General features: G+C 44.8%; 1 protein-coding gene across 1 annotated transcript in view; it reads left to right on the forward strand.

The window, feature by feature from the left end:
• The window catches only part of LOC146198817 (ADAMTS-like protein 5), a 50,875-nt gene that overhangs the window by 20,071 nt on the left and 9,485 nt on the right, over nt 1-21,319 (forward strand). Inside the window, exons 2-7 of the mRNA XM_084594304.1 lie at nt 9,091-9,161; nt 10,156-10,292; nt 11,024-11,102; nt 14,856-14,973; nt 18,328-18,449; nt 19,632-19,743. Coding sequence (XP_084450430.1) covers nt 9,091-9,161; nt 10,156-10,292; nt 11,024-11,102; nt 14,856-14,973; nt 18,328-18,449; nt 19,632-19,743 — 639 coding nt within the window. The remainder of the gene's footprint in view (nt 1-9,090; nt 9,162-10,155; nt 10,293-11,023; nt 11,103-14,855; nt 14,974-18,327; nt 18,450-19,631; nt 19,744-21,319) is intronic.

Raw genomic sequence — 21,319 nt, forward strand, 5'->3', positions numbered from 1 at the left:
CAAAAGGCCAAGTTTCTTTTGGTCAAGTTTTCTGGTCAAGTTTTCTGTGGTCGTTATAGCCTGGTGTACGCGTCTTAAGTTAGCTGTTTTTCATATTGCATTGCGCCGTCCTAGAAGGCGCTGCTTACTTCCTTTCGCGCCTGCAGGCGCACTACACCAAGCAAGGCCTGCTAAAGCCGCACACGGCTTGGAGCAGCATAGGTGGACCGGACGCCACGTAGACGGGCACAAATACAAGCGAGAAAAAAATGGATATATCCTCACTCGGTAGAGCGCTACTTGCTACAGTTAGGGACCGGTGAAAATGTTAAAGCCCATTTTGGCGAAAAGGTCATTAAGGCGCCAAGATTGTTCCATGAAAACTTAAAGCCAGCTTTTTCGCACTGAACTTGCCCTCTTTACAAACAACTTCGCACTCACTAAAAAAATACCTCGACGTTAAGACTCCAGCAAGCCGTATTTACTTTCATGAACGAAACTTAGCGACTCGGAAAATAAACACTTCATCGGCTTTCTTAGAGCCTTCTCAGCCAGTCTTATCTCCTGGAGAAAGGGCGCTTAATTATTTACAAGCCTTAAAGTTACCTGTAGCATACACACAACTGAAACGCGTATTGAAGCTGATTATTTTATTTTGTAAGTTAAATAAGCCTTCAGGACGACGCTAATATGCGTACGTTTTAGGCGCTGCGCCCATTAAAGATAACGCGTCGAACTGAACATACTAGCCTTAATATCTCTCGTGAAGAGCATGTACATCTAGGTTTGTTTCTTGTTTGTTTTGTTTTTTATACATTCTTCCTACGTGGCTATAAACTCTTTCGACGAGACTGTGGTTTTTCTCTCCAATCCACAAATAAATTATGAAGCGGAAGCGACAGCCTACAACATTATTTAGATGAGGTCTGCAGTAATTAGTAATAGTAAGACAATTAGCGTTAGCGATATTGTGTGAATAATCCATGCACATTTTGACTTTACTGAGTAAATAGGTTCCTCCGTGATGCACGTTACCCAACTAATGGACTAGCTGGCCCCAACTCCAGAGCGAAATGATGTTATCGCGGAAACCAAGTCGACAAAAAAGCGCGATCTATATGTACGTTCCCTTCTTTCCTATGTTCTTGCCATCATTGCCACTGCACTTTCTTTTCCTGCGAGGACGAGGGAAACAAGTAATAGTTCTAGTAGCCAAGCTGAAGGGACACCATGGTATTATGGTACTATTTCACACACTTACCATCTTTTGCGTAAAGCTTTCAAATCTGCCTGAATGGGCCGATTTTTATGTAAATAACCCATTTTGTATTTACTGTCGGATTACCGAAGTTCATCAATGAAGCAATAGAATCTGGAAAGGTCACATGCTAGATGGGCTTTACGAACGCGTTCCTGACTATTTTTTCTTACCATGCAATTTGCCTTCGGCTGCTAAAGGTTGTCGCTAAGCATAATTTGACCGGTTCATAACTGCCGTTCTCAGCTGATAGATAAAATTACAATGCGTACTAGTGAACTGTATTATCAACTCTTGAATTATTTCAAAATAAACGAGTAAATAGAAAACTCTTGTCCTGATCCATACTTCCTTCCGTCTCGTATAGTGGAAAGGCGTGCGCGATTTCTGCCACTTCGTATTGTGCCTTCTCCAGCTATTGAGCGTGCGGTGTTTTGGGCGGCGGCCCCTTAATTATGGACGGCGCCGCGCGTCCGCGTGCTTGCTTAAGTCGGAACGAGGTGAGGCGAAATTCGGCGCGCCCCCGACAAGCCCAGAGCCGCACGTTCCGTCACGGACCGGCGGGTGTTCCGAGTTGCCCGGGTAAGAATCTGCCGTGGCCCATGTCACGCCTGGGTTCCGAAAGCGACACGCTCTTCTAGAGAACACGCCCAAGGAGGCACGAAGTGACGCGCCGGCCCTTCCAAGCAATCTATCGAACTCCGATCGTCAAGGCACATTGTTTGTTTCTTGGAGCGTTTCCCTGAAAGCTGCGCTGGCAATCTTCCAGTGTTTGTCGCTGCGTTAATTTGCTAGCCAGGGTTCTTTAATCCTGTTCTCCACCGCAGTTGCCTTAATGAGGTCCCTGCCTGAATACGTTTCATTTTTGTTCGACTTGCGTGTTTGAAGAGAGAAATAATGCGGTGCTGCGCTCGAGGTGAGGAGGGAACAAAATGCGCTGCAACCCAGCGCATAGTTTTTTTTTTCTAGGCGCTTGAGTCAATAATACTCATCCTGTCTCGACTAAGTTTATAAGCCGAACTCATTAAAAGGTGATTGTGAAATTTAGTTCGGCTTTTTTTCTGCTCTCCTTTCTCTTACGTCAAGTGTTGGGATTAGTTCGCTAGGTTTCTTCTCCAACAGCTTAGCGTAATTCCTGCGCATGCTGGCAGCGACATCTGTCGTGGTGTACGCGCCTCTTTCTTTTCTCTCCACAAGCTTTTGTTTAGCGAGAACGGAGCAATTAGGTTTCACTTGGGTATTACTACTAGCATCGCTAATCAAGAGAAATGAGAGAATCGCCTCCTCCTCTTTTGGTTTGGCGTTTTCTGCTAGGTGATAGGCAATGTATAAGTGAGCGAGGGATACTTTCTGGAAAACTATTGCTAGTGTGTGTGCGTGTGCGTGAAAAAGAGCAATAAATATCTGTGCACTTCAATACTGTCAAAAAGTTTTCCTTTTGAAAACCAGCCGACTTCCCATGACGCATTTGTATGCCACTTTGAGATGTCTTACTTTTGAGTCAAATTCATGCCTGAAAGCGGATACGTCCGATTGTAGGACATATGATTCATTTCAGTCTTTGCCTTCTCCGTGTACTGCTGCTCCAACGGTGCTCAATTAAGTTGTTTAAAGCATGCTTCTTTAAGTTCCCGCTATTAGACATCTCTGCCCCACCGTAAGCTTCTAACCATGTACCACGTCTTTTACAACACCTAACTTCTCACTCATTGTTTTACGTCATTATCAATTTCCTTTTTAGTCAGCCTGAACAATTTGGTTCTTTAGAAAAGAGGTGCGCATTGTATTTTTCGATTTAACATTGTGGGCACATTGAAATGCCCACTAAGACCTGTTTAATTATTGTTGGTGTTAATTTTCCGCAATTCCTCTCTTCTTGTAGCACCTCAAACGGCAATTCACAGCATTGAGTTCAAAAGCTTGTTCTAGGTATAAAAAACAATGCAACGCAGCGTTCCCGAATACGCAAACTTTCGACTGCTCCTTGCAGTTATTCACTTTCTTAATTATCGCGAGAATGTTCTAAAGTTAGTCTAAATCACAGCTTCAATTTGTATCCACTCGAAATCAATTATTCTACTTTTTGTTGTGACTGAAACGACTGACATCACATAAAGAGTAAACCTAATGGTTGAAGTGAGCCACTTGAGTCTGAATTGCACCGCTTCGCGCTAACGAGATAGTACTCCTCTCGAGACGGTACAAATACTTTCTTCAAATATCTCTCGATGTTTACACAACCCATAGCACTGCAACAAAGGGTAAAGAGTTTTTCAATACCACAGCTTTAACGGCACCTTCACTGATGCGTCATGAGCTCTGCATGAAGCAGAATGATTGAATATTATCGTTTGGCTCTGTTATGTAAGCCTCCAGCGTGAAGAGCACTTGAAAACACACAGCCCGTCCCAGTTTACATTGTCAGCTTACCGCTTACCTGTGAGGAGGCTTCCTTAAGGCCGTTGGCGACCGACTTGCCACAACACGGTCTTTTCGATTTGTAGCGCAGTTTCATTGCTTTGTAAGAAATTCGACGTTCACCATTGCCCTTTCACCAGCCCATATAGCGTGCATGGCAAAATATACGATGCTGAGTCCGGAGATAACAGCAACTGGGATACCAGCGATGAAGATGCCTAAGTACAGCTGTTGAAGTATGGGGCCTTATAGCATGAGCTGCCTTCAGGCTGACAGCATTAGATCGGAGTAATTCCTGTTAACAGTTGCTTTCTGACGCTTTACATGCATTCTGTCCTCTGAAGAAAACTCTTCCAATGTTCCTTTTGATGAGGGAGTAATTACTCATTATTATCCGCCCGAGCGCGGCCATGGGGCTTAAAAGGTACGATAAATGGTAGGACGCATTCTTCTATGGCCCTCCGGCTGCGCTGATGTCGGAACCAATGAGAAATTAGTCGATTATTGAAATGATATCAAAAACTGATATCCACTATTTAGACGGGACTAGCGTCATCTGCTTTTTTTTTTCTCAATTCTTAGTAACACTATTTCACTTTGGTTCCATGTGTGTGTGCTGTTCGTTTAGCACGAACCTTTTGTAGCCTTTCATATTGTTACTGCAAGACAAGATTGATGAAGACCCGTTTTATAGCTCTTCATAGTCTTCTCGCTGATCTATGCAATTAAACAAAGGAATCAATTTTGTATTATCCCACTGTCGCAGACTCGAACCGCATTTTCCGCGTCGCTTCACCATCAAAGTCCTCCTGGAACTCAATGCTTTCCATCACTTCACCAGACATGGATGAAAAGTCGCTCACGGCGATATGAACAAACATCGTGATCCTTCGCGTGGAGTGCCAAGAGCAGATATAATTTTTCTGCATTCTGGCTCGTAATTTTGTTGCTTCTGTGTACTGCGCTTATCCGAGTGTATCGTCGCGTGATAGCATTACGGACTCGATTGCTCTCTGTCGATGTGAGCGGATTATTGTTTCCCGTCGGGGACTGATCATCAGTCTGTGCTCCCATACTTTCGGACACTCTTTCCTCTCCACATTACTTTCTCCGCCCACTTCAGCCGAGGTCCCGTTCTCAGCTCTTCGGCTGACATCTTCCGCGTTGACCGTGTTTGCCGTTGGCAAATAGCCGAGGCGGATAGTTGGGCTGTCCCGAAATCGAAAAGTCAAGTGGCCGTGGGCTTCCTCGTCTCTGCCAATTGCTTTCGGCTGTGTTTACTCAGCTTTTAACAGCTTTGCTTCGTTTTACTTTTTTTCTGCGACGATTGATATAGTGAAGTGCAAGATTATAAGTAGGCACCATGGTGAGTGGCTGTACAGCCCTTTTTTTCGGAAATCTAATTAGATGCTACAAGGATCAACGCGTTCCAACAGTACTAGCAGCAGCATACCTGCCGTCACTAGAAGTTTACAAAACCTTAAGCACGAGGTTAAAAAGTCTAATTTGTAGTGACTTGTACGCAAAAAAAGAAAACCCTTTTGGAAAGCAATTATTAGTAAGAATTTTTGTATAATGTATTGTCTTTGACAAAAGTATCATGGACACGTGAAATGCGATGTAAGGCACGCATGTGTCATCTGTGAACACTCGCGTCGTTTACACTTTCAGCTGCTCAAGCCGCAGGTCGATTACAATAAAATATGCTCGCAGCGCCTCTCACGTGTCCTGGATACTTTCACCCCCCAATGGTGCGAGGTTTGTAACTAGTGTTGAGGTCTGTGAGGTCTGTAATTAATGCTGAAAAGCCCCTGAAATGCTACTTGCGCTAATATTATAATGTAAGAAATCCGTAGATGTGGTCTTTGTGAGTATTAGTCAAATAAGAAAGCTTTGCGTAGAGCCTATAGTTTACAAATAATTTTTAAAATGCTCCTGGCGACAGCACCTAACCGATCCTGGGCGACACATCCCACGCGCCCCGCGCGGTGACCTACCATATGACGTCTTTCGGGCTTGCTGGGCGCGCCTGCTCATTGGACGCCTCCAGCTTGAGCGGCCAGGATGGGGCACCACGCCCCATCATTGTCATGGAAACCTTTTTTTTTTGTTTTTTTTTTCTTGCACACCGGCGTGAGCTTGGTTGAGGAGACAAAGGATGAACATCATTTTTAATCGCTTATATCTTCAATGCTGGTAAAGTAGCGAAAATTTGCGTTGCGGACACAACTGACCTTTTCGCGTTTTTAAGATTGAGTAACTAGCTTTTCAACTGCTCTTTAAGCTCAATCTGCTAAATCGTATTACACCGTTACGTACCGAAGACGCTTCATTTCATATAACAGAGATGTGCGACAGCGTTGCTATGGCGACTATTGCCGAGCGTGAGCGCTGCTAACTTGAAATACATCACCAAGTGCTTTTGATGGCTGGCACTCACAAGCCAATATGAGTGGAGCCCTTTTATTCCTCTCACGGCCTGTAAAGGTACGCTTGTTTACGAATGCTGTAAATCTTTGATATTCCTTAATGGAGAGACGGCTTTTCTGGTAAGGCAACTTCACTCCAACAAAAACTCTGCTGGGACGAGTGCGTAGCATTCTAAATAGCATTAGGTACATAATTTCATCTTGAGCTGTTTTTAGAACCTCCTAGAAACCAAAGTATTCAAGACAGTTCCAGACCATTAGGATTAAGTCAAAGTACCGCTCCACGAAGGAACCTATTAGCCGAATTATATTGATTCTGAAAACTACACGCCGACCTATTTGATGGCTGGTTGCTTCGATGCTGTTTCATAAAATCTGAATGTGAACCCAATGCAAATGTTATTTTGTTACCGACTGCATATGTGGTCTGTCCACGCAATAAAGATTCTAGAAGTAAAACAGTTATATGTTTTACTGCTGCCGTTTAGTTCAGTTCAGTTCAGTTCAGTCGTTCAGTCCTGTCCGACTCTTCGTGACCCTATGGACCATTTTACGCCACGCTTTCCGGTCTCTCACTATCTTCCTAACATCACATAACTTCATCTGCAGTGCCTCGAGGATGCCATCTAACCATCGCGTTCACTGCCGACCCCTTCTCCGGTGATCGTCAACCTTTCCCAACATCAAATCTTTCTCCAGCGACTCCTCTCTTCTCATCAGATGACCAAAGTAGCTGAGCTTTAACTTTAGAATTTAACCCTCCAATGAGCAGTCAGGGTTTATGGTCGACAATATCGACTGATTTGATCTTCTGGCAGTCCAAGGAACTCTCAAGAGTCTTCGCCAGCCCCAGAATTCAAACGCTTCAATTCTTCGGCGGTCAGCCTTTTTCACAGTCCAACTCTCGCATCCATACATGACAACTGGAAAGACCATAGCACGAGTTAACGGATCTTTTTTGGCAGACTAATGTCTCTACTCTTTACTAGGCGGTCAAGGCTAACCATTGCTCTCTTTCCCAGAAGCAGGCGTCCCCTAATTTCATGGCTGTAGTCTCCTTCCGAGGTAATCTTGGAGCCCAAGAAGAGAAAATGTGTCACAGCTTCCACTTCTTGTCCATTGATGCTCCAGGACTTGATAGGGCAAGACGCCAAGATCTTTGTCTTTTTAATGTTCAGTTTAAGCCCAAACTTCTCACTCTCTTCTTGTACGCGCATCACAAGTCTCTTGAGTTCCACTTCCCTTTCTGCCATTAAAGTGGTATCATTCGCATGTCTAAGATTGTTGATAAGTTTTCCAGCAATCTTCACTCCAGCTGAAGACTCGCCCAGACCGGCCTTCCTCATGATGCACTCTGCATATAGGTTAAATAGGCAGGGCGACAGTATGCAGCCTTGCCTCACTCCTTTCTCAATCGGAAACCAATCAGTAAGGCCATGCCCAGTTGTGAATGTGGCCTCTTGTCCTTCATACAAGTTCCTGAGGAGACAGATGAGGCGAATTGGAACTCCCATCTCTTGGAGAGCTTGCCACAATCTGCTGTGATCTACGCAGTCAAACGCTTTCGCATAATCAATAAAGCAGATGTAGATGGGTTTCTGGAACTCTCTTGCTTTTTTCATGATCCAGCGGAGGTTGGCAATTTGGTCTCTAGTTCCTCTGCCCTTGCGAAACCCAGCTTCAAACTTTCCATAAAAGCAATACAAATGCATTTGATTCTTCTTAGGTTCTAAAGCTTCGGCATTTTTCCAGCGTGACTGTTTTTTCTTCTGCTCCATAAACACATTAAAGCAATTGTGCAACTCAGTGCATTCAGCTTTGCGATGGAGCCGATGAAAACGCAGTTACCGATAACTTGCGTAGTAGTGATGAAGAAATTTCTTGGCTTCCTGACTCACTATAAAAAAAGTCTGCCCTTGTGACATTCGGGCTTGCTCTGTCAGCAAACATTTATTTATTTGTGTACTTGTTTAATTGTTTATTTATTTATTTAGTTGCTTGTTTATAGAACTCCGATCTACTACAGATCATAGCATGAGGGGAAAGCAATGAACATACAACTATGCCAAAGCACTCAAATCCTTACCATTTGCAGTCACCTTTAAAACATTAGTAAACAAGATTGTATTGGCTTAGCTCGGCTATGCCAGGATATACGTAGCGTTAGCTAAGGTTCAGCTGGTTATTCTTAGCTTTCCCAGCACGTTTAGCCTTCCTATGTTCGTTCTCCGTACGCTCAACTGCCAACTGCCAGGCAGCTACTTCTGCTCCGCTGAGCAGCAATTTCGTTCCGACCCCGCCGGGGTGGTGCAGTGGTAAGACGCCCAACTACTGTGCCGGAGTACCCGGCTTCGAACCCGACCTCGGCGGCTGCGTTTCGATGGAGGCGAAACGAAGAGGCGTCCGTGTGCTGTGCGATGTCAGCGCACGTTAAAGGACCCCAGGTGGTCAAAATTTCCGGAGTCCTCCATTACGGCGTCTCTTATAGACTGAGTCGCTTTGGGACGTTGAACCCCACAAACCAAACCTAAAAGCAAGGCAGCCGTGTGTTGTGCGATGTTTGTGCACGTTAAAAAACCTCAGGTGGTCCAAATTTCTGGAGCCCTCCACTACGGCGTCTCTCATAGCCTAGTCGTTTTCACACTTTAAATGATATGAACCAAATTAAGCTTCTTTAATAATACATCACTTTGCCCTACGGTGAAGCTGACATACTCGTATCTCTCTGAGATATGAAATCCGTGACATTGGTTACTGGAACTTCTCCCAGTAAGGCCAAAATTACTTATGATCCTGCAAGCTCTTTCGATACTGCATTTGAAACAAATCCGTTGGATTAGATGGGGAGTTAAAAGTGAGGCTCGGCACATTAAATATTGTGTGTGCATTTAGTTGCGAGTTGGAATATCTAGGCACCTTTTTTTAGAGTAGACAATATGTCTGCCGCCATTCAAATTAGTCAGAGAAAGCTCATTTTTCCATTCTCCACCTCTATTCCTCTTCCAGGCGCAATGAGGACGTCGTGGTCACCATCGCTACTCCTAGCCTGGTTAACGATCAGCCAGCTGGATTTCCCGGTGGGTTGCCGTCATCGTACAATTACTCGGGCTTCAACCAAATATCTTTCTGACGTGAATCTTTAGGAGCCCTGCAGCATTTTTTCCCGTTTTTTCTAAGGCACATATATCGACATTTGAGTGTGTATGAGATTTGTTAATCTACCCAACTTTGTTGGGGCATCAAAAATGGTAGGAATAAAATACCAGTATCTAACAAATACTCCGCGTTTAAACATATGCTGAAATAGTTTCATAAATGTCGTGCAGTCATATGAAATTATAAAACATCTATTAAGAAATTAAAATCACTCACAGCTAATTAATATCATACACAGCACAACACCGCCGCCACAGCAAAATTCGAACGTCTTCCTGTTCAACTTTAACGTTAAGCTCACAAGCCTTCTCTGGTCCCTGTAAGTAACAACACGTTACGTAACACCTGGACTCAATCCCTTAGCTCTATGGAGCATTTGAATGTGCTAAAACTACCGTTGTGCTTGTATCGCTATTGTTAATGGAGTCGACATGCATTTCAGCATTTATGAACCATCTCGTAATGTTGTTCGCGTGCAATGCGCCCGTTTGAGTACATCCTGAAAGTCTTGTTGGAACGAGGTCACAGAGAGAGCTTTATTTACCCTCAGGACCAGAATCATTAGTGGGTAAAAATATATAGTAATAAACAAGTGTAGTTAAACATAATAAAATGAAACAAGTATCTCCGAATCATGCAATGTTAACTAAATACTTATTCATACAATGCATCAAGATGTTATAAAAACAAGGTTCCTCTAACCATACAATGTTAGCTAAACACTTTCGAAACAGTTCGTTATCATTGATAGATACAATTTTAGCAGGAAGATGGTTTCATCCACGGGATGTACGCAATATGTAAGACTGACAAAGTTTTAATGTTACAGCGACCCAGAATCTGCGTCGGTTCCTCAATGCAGCGCCGCAAGCCTCTATCGTATACCCATCTTTCTTTTTTTTCTTTTTTACTCAGATGTGTAGAGCTGGATCGTCCTCATCGTCATTGTCATCCTCCTCCCACCAATCGTGGTCTGACTGGAGCTACTGGTCACCCTGCAGCCGGACCTGTGGTGGTGGAGTCACTACTAGGGCTCGGTCCTGTGTGGCCAGGTATGACAACGGCTCGCTTCCTTGAGAAACTTGAGTTACATGTTCACAGTTTGCTTTCTGATGGACGGATCCATAGGTTCACTTTTTAGTGCGGCGGACACGCGTAGGGTTCAGCTAACCACCGAAAGTTATGGCCAAGAGACATGACGCTTGATAAGCGTATTAGTCACAAACCAAATGCGCTCCTGCTTCTTACAGCGGCGTTTATATTTAATTTGTTCTAGCAAGACAGCCGCGACTGTAACGTAAGCAACCACGCATATGAGAGTATACGTTCAACGTGTCCATCCAAATAGTACCAGAAGTCGGCAGAAGCAATTCAATTTCCCGGGATGGTAGTGAAATGAATACAGGGGAACGACTTTATTTGAAAATGTAAATTGCTAGTATGGTAGCTTCCATTTTTCATTTTTATAGATTCAAACTTTTACTTTTTTTTCCGGGGAGAAAAGACGATTTAATTGGCAAGCAGTCAGCAACACACGACCACCCTTAATCCAGGAGTCTCTTGGCCATTGCTTCAAGCTACTAGATTAGTCATAACTTGCTGGCGGGGCTATGTGGCCAGAAGAGACGTCAACTAGGGGCAGGGGTTGATGATGTGATTGGAGGAACACAGACGCTTCTTGTAAGATACTATTGCAAGGTATTCGTTGTAACTGAGAATGTACCGGGGCCCTTTTGGTATACAGAAGAACTCATAGCCATCTTTTCTATATATTCTATTTCAGGGTCCCATTCATTGCGACCGATTCTACGTGGTCAAACTGTACGGGAACTTTGCTGGAGCACAAGCTTTGCAACACGGAGGTAAGTTTTTAGGGCCATTTGTTTAACTTACACCAGTTACACCAGTGCAGCAAAAATCCATTGTAGGTATAGGAGATTTCCTACACTGGTGTAGCTGGTGTAGGTTAAACAAATGGCCCTATTGTTCCCTTTTCCATTTACACTCTTAATAGTCCAGCAGCTGTAGAAGCACCGATATCACCTGTTTAAGTGGCATGCTCTGCTATCGTTGTAAAATAGAAATATTCATGAAGACTCCTGTGTAATGTACAGGTACGGATATAAGTAAACGGAGCATGATTTGCTATTGAAATTAAGATCACGCCTTCTGAACTGGAGATAAGGAAATATTCAAGTGAAAGCGCACCTATGTTTACTACCGCTTTGCACATACGGCTGCCAGTTTTAATTACAAAAACCGTGAAGAATTTTAGAAGAAAATAGCGTGCTTCGTTTACTTTTGTCCACACCAGTACCTGGATACGTAATGTAACGCGGAACCTAAAAATGGCTTCGAGGAAGCCCCAACTGCTATGAAGAGCGTGGCTTGTGCGACGCCTCTAGTGCGCGTCGCTAAAACAAGAGGGTTGCGGCCTATGCTTCAAGCTAGATTTATTGCAGAGTTTTTTGTTGTTTTTTTCACAACTCTGCATTTTTGAACTGTTATGTCAAATGCCAGACTGGGGTCATTATGATAAAAACAAGGTGTTAGGTTTCCTATTCGAGCATAGGCTAGTGGCTTACTCAGCAGCGTTAAATATGTTTTACGCTTGTTTAGCACACGACGTATAGCCCTTACGCTCTGCTGACACGCTTCGTCTCTTAGCGCCTTATATGTGCTTCATTTTTAAACGTTATTTTTTTTCCTTAACTCGACCGACTTCCTGTGTGCCGCCTGTTGACGCACTGGCCTTTGAGCTTATCTCAATGATGCCGCAGTTTTTCGACAGCCTTGTGACCAGGTATAGCGCTTTGGCTGGTATTACTCCTTTTCTCCTCGAACTAGATTTTGCGTGCGCAGTGAGAACCCTCGCGTTATACCGTCGGCTATCCTCCTCGTTTCCGCAGCGTGAGCTGCCTTTTGTTAAGGTACTAATGGAGCTACGCTGTCCTGTGGGACCCATTAGGGCACTGAGTCAGGTGTCATAACGTTCGCCCGTGTGCATTCTTGTGCTCCGCGAATGCGGTACGGTATAGTCTCATCAACTTCCGGTTCACGCCGGCAGGCTCCGTCTGTGGTTGCAGCCCCAAACTATTACTAAATGAAAGCTAAAATAAAGCAACGAAGAGGCGGATTTTAATGTGGTCTATGCATCATTCGCACAAATATTCGTGTATTTTCGCGCATGAGCAGAACGATAATCTCGTGGCGGCAAATGTCTCTGAACCTTAAATGCCGGGATACGTAGAGCATTTTTACCGCGCCTAACCGGCGTTTTTCGCACGACGACGCGCACTCGACGCCCGGCGTCGGCAAAAACGTGCGCCGCCGCCGATCTGGACCTGCCAGATATTCGACGCGCGGACGGCACAGCGTCCTCTCGAAACAGGAAGCTGCTGCGGACGCGCGCCAATAGCAGCGCTGAAAGCTGGCATTTCCGGTTTGAGCAGCCGCGCTGTCAACATGGCCGCCATGGTCGACAATTTATGCGGCAATTTGGCCGCAAAAATGTGATTGTGAAATTAAAGGCGTAATCGAGCACGGAATGTCGCTTTTTTGAGTATAACACCTACTCTCAGATCGTAATGTATGTTTTCTCCCTGAAACAAAATGCGTAAAAAAAAGAAAAAAAAAAAACGCGCCGCCGCTGATATCAGCAGCTGAGCTGTCATTCCGAGGTATATTCGTTCGTTCGAGCACGCCAAATCCTTGTGCGACCTATGTACGCTTTTTAAATTCAGCACAGTAGCGTTGGAATGGGCTCTTTCGCAATGTTAATACTAGGGACAGCGTCACTTCTCTCACGTACCTCGCTCTGCGGTTATTTCCGCTCGCTGATCCATTTCCTTTCGCATCAAGGTTTCCGCGGCGGCGCTCGCGCTGCTTCGTCGTTCCATGTGTCTCTAGCTGGGCGTAGCGTCGGCGCGGCAGTTTTCGACGCGCGAAAATCGCGGGGAAAAACGCCGCGCGTATTCCGGGCTTAAGGCCCTGAAGTCACACTACCATCTTCAGTGTGACGACATGTACCACGGGTTAGAAGCATGGACATAATATGACAGATAAAACAGCATACGCCCGCGATCATGATTCCAGCCTGCGGCATAAGTGCAGTTCAGCTTCCCTGGCCGCAGCATTAGGAAACTAGACGCCGCTCTATAATTTTCTTTGTTGTAAATGAGGAAGGTATTTTATAGAATCGTGTAACGGCTTTGGGCCTGTATAGTATATGGAGAAGCAGGATGAAGCAGGTCTTGACTCGTGGTTAGTGCGATGTTAGTTCAAGGAAGCTATTATAAGGATTGTGAAGTTATCAAACTTGGGGATCAAGCATCTGTCTGGCGCCCGCGAATTGAAACTTTAAAACCATTATTATTTTAGTCCGATTACGTCAGTCAAACATGGCATATTATTCTTATGTAAATACAGTATAATTTGAGTGCAATAAAAAAGAAAACTATCATCGCCGCAGCCAGGTATCGCACGTGTTAACTGCCACTGTCTCGCTATGTGCGCCCCCATCTGATCAGCTTCATTCGTACGCTAGTCATTTGAAACGCAAGACCACACATATTTTCACGTGCAAGCCAAAATTTGAGCACATGTACGCATCCCACTGAGCAATCGTGCCGGCTGCGCCGCAGGCGCCAAGATCTTTCCGGGCTGCTCTACTCTTCTGCTGTGGGAAAGAGCAGGTATATAGCGGAAAGCCTGCCGTCTGCGCTCCCGACTGAAATCCGGAGGCTTGTGCCATTCCAAAATTTTCGGCGGCAAATGCTCTAATCTGAGCTCTACCCTATCTTCTTCCTCCCAGCTCTTCAGCATACGGGAACCTGCTTTGTTTGGAACCTGCTTCCTGGTGTGGTGTAGAATAGGAGTAGGCAGCGATTAGTGGCGACATCACCCGTTGCAGCCCTTGCTGTCCATCACTTGCGCGAAAAAAAGAAAACATTGCCCTTTTATTTATTTTATTTATTTTTAACGCGACAGCATATCTGAGAACCCGGCGTCGTAATTAGCGTTGTCGAGGATTGGCATCGAATCCCGGCCTCTGCGGCCGCTTTTTAAAGGAGGCGAAATCCAAGGTGCCCATGTCGTGTGCGATGTTTGTGCATGTTGAAGAACCCTAGGTGGTCGAAATTTCCGGAGTCCTCCACTACGGCGTCTCTCATAGCCTGAGTCGCTTTTTCACGTTAAACCCCGCAAACCTATCCTAACCTGGTCGTGAGGGATGCTGCGTCACATGAATTTTCAAGTAACTTCAACTAAATTGTGATGTAAAAAGCAACGGGCCTGGAGATTCATTATGGCTCGCAAGAATATGTGATCTGAGGTCGGTGATCGGCTGATGTCTCGCGGCAGAAGCCACTAAGCGTTATTTCGGCGTGAGCACCACCTCTGCAGAAACTGTGTATTCTACTGGCTTCCACAGCAGGAAGTATATCGTTTTCGTCTCATCAGCCACCCTTAAGGCCTTGCTTATTTTCAGCTACGCATCTGCGTGACTTGGTCACCCAGGTTCTCGTGCATTCTCATTTCTCTAAAGGTTCAATAGATGTTGTTTTTAAATTTTTCTGTGTCAAACTATGATCATTGATTGAAATCATTCTTTTCAGAGATGTCCTCCAGGCGGGGCGGACTTCACCGACATCCAGTGCTCGGCGTTCAACAATCGGCTCATGGGAAGCGGGCGGCGAGTGGCCAAGTGGTACGCCGTGGAGCGCCACACCCAAAGTAAGATCCTAACGGCCGCCCGCATAGCCCCCCTTCAAAGGTTCCTGTTCTTGTTGGGGTCAAATGCACGGTCTATTTTATTATGAGCAACAGAATAACTGAGAACCCTAAAAAGGTGCGCGGAGGCAATAATTATCCTGTACATCACTCGCAAAGACTGAGTGACTTACGAAATAGCTTTCCTTTGCTTAAGCTCCTTTCTCTGTCCTCGTTCTTTGTCGCTACCTTTTCATTCTAAGAATGTGTGACAAACTCGCCCAGCAAAAAGTTTCTTCTTCTTCTTCTAGGTACTGTGGGGTATTCTTGGGGAGGGGTACCGGACGCGGGTTATGCCGGCCTCCCATCATCCCATCTCCCCATCCCCCGGACGCCAAGAGTGCCGCCACAAGTTTTATTGAATTCGTCGTGAAGCACCGTGCGGGGACGTAAACATAACGCAGAGCGGTCCATCAAATGGTGAAAGTACACTGAAGTACATGTATCACGGCTGCCCTTGAGGATCAAGGAAGGTGACGGGCACGAAAGACTGGCTGTTCCGCGTTCGTTCATTTGCCACGCCTGAGGAAAACTTGCGAGCGCAGCTACTACACACTACGGGTCGTAAACCGCTCTCTTCACAAGACACCATCCTTGCCTTCTAAACTGCGAGCGTGGACCCCCTAACTTTACTCGAGAGATGTACCTGCATGTGTATGTGTGGTTGCACGAAAGGTGAAGAGGAAACGGCTAAGCCCATTTGATTTGCTCCAACTACGGGCGAATGGAAAGCTCTCACAGGCCTCTTCTTAACATCCAGATACAGTAGCACAGTTTGCACGTACTCTTGTGGTCGAGAGTAGACGAAAGCATGAGATGCTTTACGTTACGGCCTAGCACATCCTATACTAGAACCTCGATGCAAGATCTCGTCTCGGCCTAACACTCCCGCCCGAATGACTCTGCGAACGGATGGCTGAGTGCAATGTCCGGTGCCGCTGTTTTCCTCTTACCTGACAGCTAAAAGGTTTCGCAATGAGCCGAAGGATTGCGCCATGGATCAGCGCGGGATCAGTTTCAAATGTGACCGCGGACTATAATACATACGGCGCTGTCGCTTCGCTTGCACTGCATGACAACACTCGTCTTGTGTTTCTTTGCTCTGGGGCTTGTCTTTTGTGCTGTTTTTCCATCCAATATGCATGACTACGTGTGCGCCGATAAGGCTGCAGGACAGATTGTATGCTTCTCCGCTCCGCGCGCTGACTTCGTCCTCCGCGGGACGATCAAGGCTCTGCTGACGCATGCGCTGCTGCTCCTGCTGCAGTGAAGCACGTGCACACCAGGAGACAGACGAATAGTTGCGGCCGCTTAGGTTCGGTTGCATACTCTCCAACCGTCCTTGTGATTAAGTGACCTGCGGCGCAAGCTAAGCGTAATGCTTAAAATTATCCGTGATCACGTGATAACCTCTAGTAAATTTGCGATACTGTACGCCTCGGATTATCTTCGTCACTGTCAGAGCGACGTCGCAAATGTATGCCGTCAAATGCTTTGAAATGATGCTCAGGAATAGATTCGGCTATGACTGAGGCGTCATCTTCACTTCTGCACAGTTGCAGCCGCCGCAGTTATAACACCGCCAACGGCGACAGGGAGGTGACAGTCTGTAGCCGAGGTGGAAAGTCGTTCACTTAGCGCTGCACGTATACATAAGCGAGGTAAAATCACATGCATGAGTTGGATTGAGCATGCCAGGAAAGCTCTGAACGCTGAGCGCTCACGCACTGCGCGAATATGGGCTAGTGTTAAAGTTCGCACCTTTCCCGCTCTACAAAACTCTTCGGCCAAAACAAGTTACCCACTCATACGCGGCAGCATCCATTAAAAAAAAAAAAAAAACGTGACTGTACAGCGAAATAAAATTGTATATAAGCTATAACCCATAATACAAGGTTTCTAATCACTAAATCATTTCAACTTGCTAGGACCAAAACCTTACTGCGCAAAACGTCTATCCCCTAACATGAACAAACGACAGAATACCTTGCAGCAGAAATCAGAACGAAAATTATGCAGGTAAGCTCTAACCCGACAGAGTTTCATAATTTCCAGCTTTTTTGCTTCTCGAATCATTTCGCCAGCATATGGAGCAAATGGGAAAGCGAAGCCCTGCTAGTTGACACACGTATGGAACCATATTCTTTGATGCATTTATTGCAGGCGGTCTCCTGGACAATAAACATCTGTGTTTTGGGAACGTTACTAGTTTTCACTTCTTCACTCATCATCTAACAGCGAATAATTCCTCGGCGTCCGCATCTTTCCTTACGTGTTTATATAGCTCTCCTTGGGATAATTTAATTCTATATACGGCAAAAGAAAAGCAGTAAACGAATAAAAAATTTTCATTTTTTGCAACTGGTCCTTTTGATGAACTCTTGACTAATTTTTATTCGACTTTTCTGCGTACATTTGCTGGCCTTCCCAATCTGCAGCTTTTTTCCCCTTCGGCCTCTTCTATATTCCCTTTTCGGCTACTGGACCTTAAAAGGTTCACCAACTAGGCCAACATTGTAAAAGGAGCTTCGAGCTTTTGATATTTTCCTCAAACATCACTCACACTTTACTCCGTTGCGCCATCGAGTTTCGCTTAATATTCAAACTGCAAAGTGTTTGGGTGATGGGGCGGTTATCGAGTCATAGGCCAAGACAACAGCAATTTCTTTTCCAAACTGTTCATTTTATGAGGCATAGCTTTCAAGTTTAGGCATTGAAGCGATGAGAACTGGCCATGGAAGATTCTTTGCAAATTTATTGTGCTATGTTTATCCTAGCTTTTCCAAACTTGTTTACAGCGCATGAACAGCGTGAAGTTCTTAAGATGCACTGAAGACAAATTGTAGTTGAGCTGTACTTTACCACGTTTTAAGGAAGATTAGGCAACTTGTGCTGAAATGTTCTCGCCAAACAGAAAAAGGTAGATTTCAAATGAGCGTAGCTAATTCCGATGGTTTGGCAACAAAATCGCGGTGCCTGTTTTTTATTTTCTTGTACGCAGATACTAAGGTTACGTTGCAATGTGTTTATTTTCCAAACTGTGGCTATGCACTCATTATCGGTCTTTACCCCACGAGTAGCAACAGATGACTGGAAAATTTCTGAATTAAATTTTCTGGATAACAAACCTATGCCGCCGTACAGACGTCAACGTTTTCACGGAGGGCTTAATTTAGCCGGAGTTGTCCTCACGGTCAATTTAGACCAGCTAGCCTTTTTCTTCCTTTATTTCCAAGCGCTACATTTTCCTTCTATATACGACTGCGAGAAATCAAGCACAGCTTTTGCAAACCTTTCTCTACTTTTCCACTTTCGCAGAACGAAATCCATGCGAGCTTCGGTGTCGGTCACAAGACTCTACGATGATCTTCAGTTTCGGCAAAATGGCGGATGGTACACCCTGCGGCCGGTCCAAGATATGCATCGATGGGCGCTGTAAGGTGGGTGCTAAAGTAATAAAGAATATTCTTGCTACTCTTCCACTATAACTTCTTTTTACAAGGAAAGTATATTACATTGATGAATAACCAAAAAGGTGTCTAAAGTGTGACTTGCAGGAGTTTTAAGCGATGAGCATATATTGCGCCTCTCGGATAAGACTGGCATTCATGGAGAAGATTGCCTGCGAGCTTAATTTTAAAACAGTAACAGTGCATTGAAACATTCAGCACACTTGAACATATAAAAGTAGGGGTTTCCCTTGTCGTACTTATCAGAACTCTAATATTAGTTCAGATATGACAATTCTGAGTACTCATATTTGCTTTTTTAATGCTTTGTATTTGTAGGTTCATTCAACTCTTTTCTGATATACAGTGTATCCAATATTTCTTTAGGATACAAACTTTCGTCCGAGCAAGTGATTGACATGCGCTATTTTTCCTTGTGAAGTACCTCTGTAATACCAGCTGCAGGGATTTGTTACCTGCTGTTCCTCACTCTTGCGGAATGTTAGCTCGGCGTCAATGTGGGCGGGTGCAAATCATTTATCTATTTCAGTAGTTCCCTCGCGAGTTGAGGTTCTTCCCGTATTGGCGCACCTGGAGGGCTCCCCAACTTGGTTTGTGTGCACAGCATCCTCCAGTGGCTGGTCTGCATCGCTTTCCGCATTTCGCTAATTGTCCGGTCCTTCTAACGAGCATGCGTTTTGCAGATGTTAGTTCCCAGGTGACGTCACCCATGACCGAATGGTCGGAATACTCTTTGGCGTCACGACATCTGTGATAGCCGAATTCGCAGAAGCAACCCACTCGGGCAACTTTGAAGAGGGCAATAGAACTCTCCGAGACCATGTACTCCAAGGCAGACACGCTACTCATAGGTCACGCAACCACATTCGTAAAGCTTGGCTAAACGGGTACCTATGTCGAGCGGTCTTTCACATAAAGTGGTAGAATAGGGCTCTGTGATGATGACTGTGTGCATCCGAAACGAAAACCGAAAAGCTAGCCTTACTTTCATTTAGCTTAGCCGTTGTAAATCGACAGTAATTTTTTCCCCTCCGAGGTTTATCTGGAATGCCTGTTTTTTTTTTTTTTTTTTTTTTTTTAATAGCGTCAACACCGTTGACAAACTCTGCACCATGTTTGAACGCTTTGTTCCTCACTGTTAATTATTCCCAGGATGTTGGCTGCGATGGAGTCGTGGAATCGGGCGTTCATGTAGACGAATGCGGTGTTTGCGGGGGCAGGAATCTGTCCTGCATTCAAGTTCAACAGATGTCATCGATGCAGGGTGAGTTTTACCCCATCAAACATGACCTCATGTTCTTGTCCTTTTTTTTTTTTTTTTTGCCGAAAACACCAGCACGCGCTGCATGTATACCTGAATTATACTTCATCATTTATGTAAATTATTGTTGAAATATTCTAGGCCTTTCCTGTCCTCTCCACTTCATTAAGACTCTTCTTGAGTGACATTAGGAATATATTTTTAACTCAAGAGCATTACAGTTCGTTGTAGCAAAAAAATACTTCATCGTTGTCGTCAGCCACCCTAGCTTCGTTGAACGTGGGCTGAAGATCCCGATTCGTGAACATGTTCGTGACGCCATAGCACTTCTCAAAGCTCGTGTTAAATGTGACGTCACGCATGAAATGAAAGTGGCTAAAATATGACATTGATCGCGACATAAAGGTTAACGTATATCTCAAACCATTTCACTTTACAAATCAATTTGGATGAAAGAAACATTCCCTGCAAAACAAGCTAGTAAGGCGAGGAACAAGCCTGGTTTACGTATTTGGCTTGTCACGTAAACTGGTATGTTGCCACTGTATCCTAATAAGTATCTGCAATTAAGAAGGCCATTGTCGCGTCATAGATTTAGGCGGAGCTTAATCTACTCCCAATTTGCATCGCAAATGAAAATTCGTTTTTAAAATCATTTCTTTTTCCACAAAAAGCTTAATTTCCTTAGAAACAGCGCAAGTCTTAACCTACATTTAACCAACTGGGTTTTAAGGCACTTCGTTCCTTTTGTGTGTACGCGTATATTGTTCCACAAGCTCTAGGTTTTTGTGGCAAGAGAGGCGCGGATATGTCACACTTTTTTGGTGGACACCCGTCGACCGTCAGGATATTCAAAAAGACCCGCCATTTAGGAAGAAAAACGCGAACTACTACGCGCTGCTTCAGTGAAACGATCGCCGCTCTCCATCCCGTAAACAATGTCGTGTGCCCTTGTGTAAGTAGCCAGAATACAATGATGAGCCGAGGAACGAGGTATAAATATGTTCCTGCAGGAGATCCCACACGACATTCTAAACATTAAATGTTATCGATAGAGAGAAAACCGCACAGTCGTTCGTACGTGCAACACTGTTTGCCTGCATTTGGCATCGTGTCAACCTCAATTTCTGCTACGGGAGTCCTGCGTCCCTATGCCATATAAGTCATTTCCTTGTAATTTACCTAAACTCATTTTGAGCTTGACTCGCGCTGTCTTTTATGTGCAACATTACACGCTCGCGTGCACACGTTTGCAGGGCAAGGGTGGTCGCGCTTAACATGCACCAAAAATCATGCTTGTTTCAGCGCATTTACCGTGGTCGCCCGTTTAGCAAGTGAAAATAACAATAGCGCTGCGGACTAACCAATGATAGATGACCCAGCGCCTGCGTCGCGTTTCGCCTTGTTTTCGCGCTGTTGATTTTTGTCATAGCAAGTATTCTTATGAGTTGAACTCGTGACACGAAGGGCCAAATCAGTAGCATAATATCTAAGTGAATTGCATTCGTGTATATTCTGTGTATATGATACTGTTCTTGTTCCCGCGAGAAAAAAAAAGTTCCGAGTGAGCACTCCTAAG

Source organism: Amblyomma maculatum, chromosome 2 (genome assembly GCF_055883805.1).
Source record: "Amblyomma maculatum isolate TAMU_Amacu chromosome 2, ASM5588380v1, whole genome shotgun sequence".
NCBI classification, from domain to species: domain Eukaryota; kingdom Metazoa; phylum Arthropoda; class Arachnida; order Ixodida; family Ixodidae; genus Amblyomma; species Amblyomma maculatum.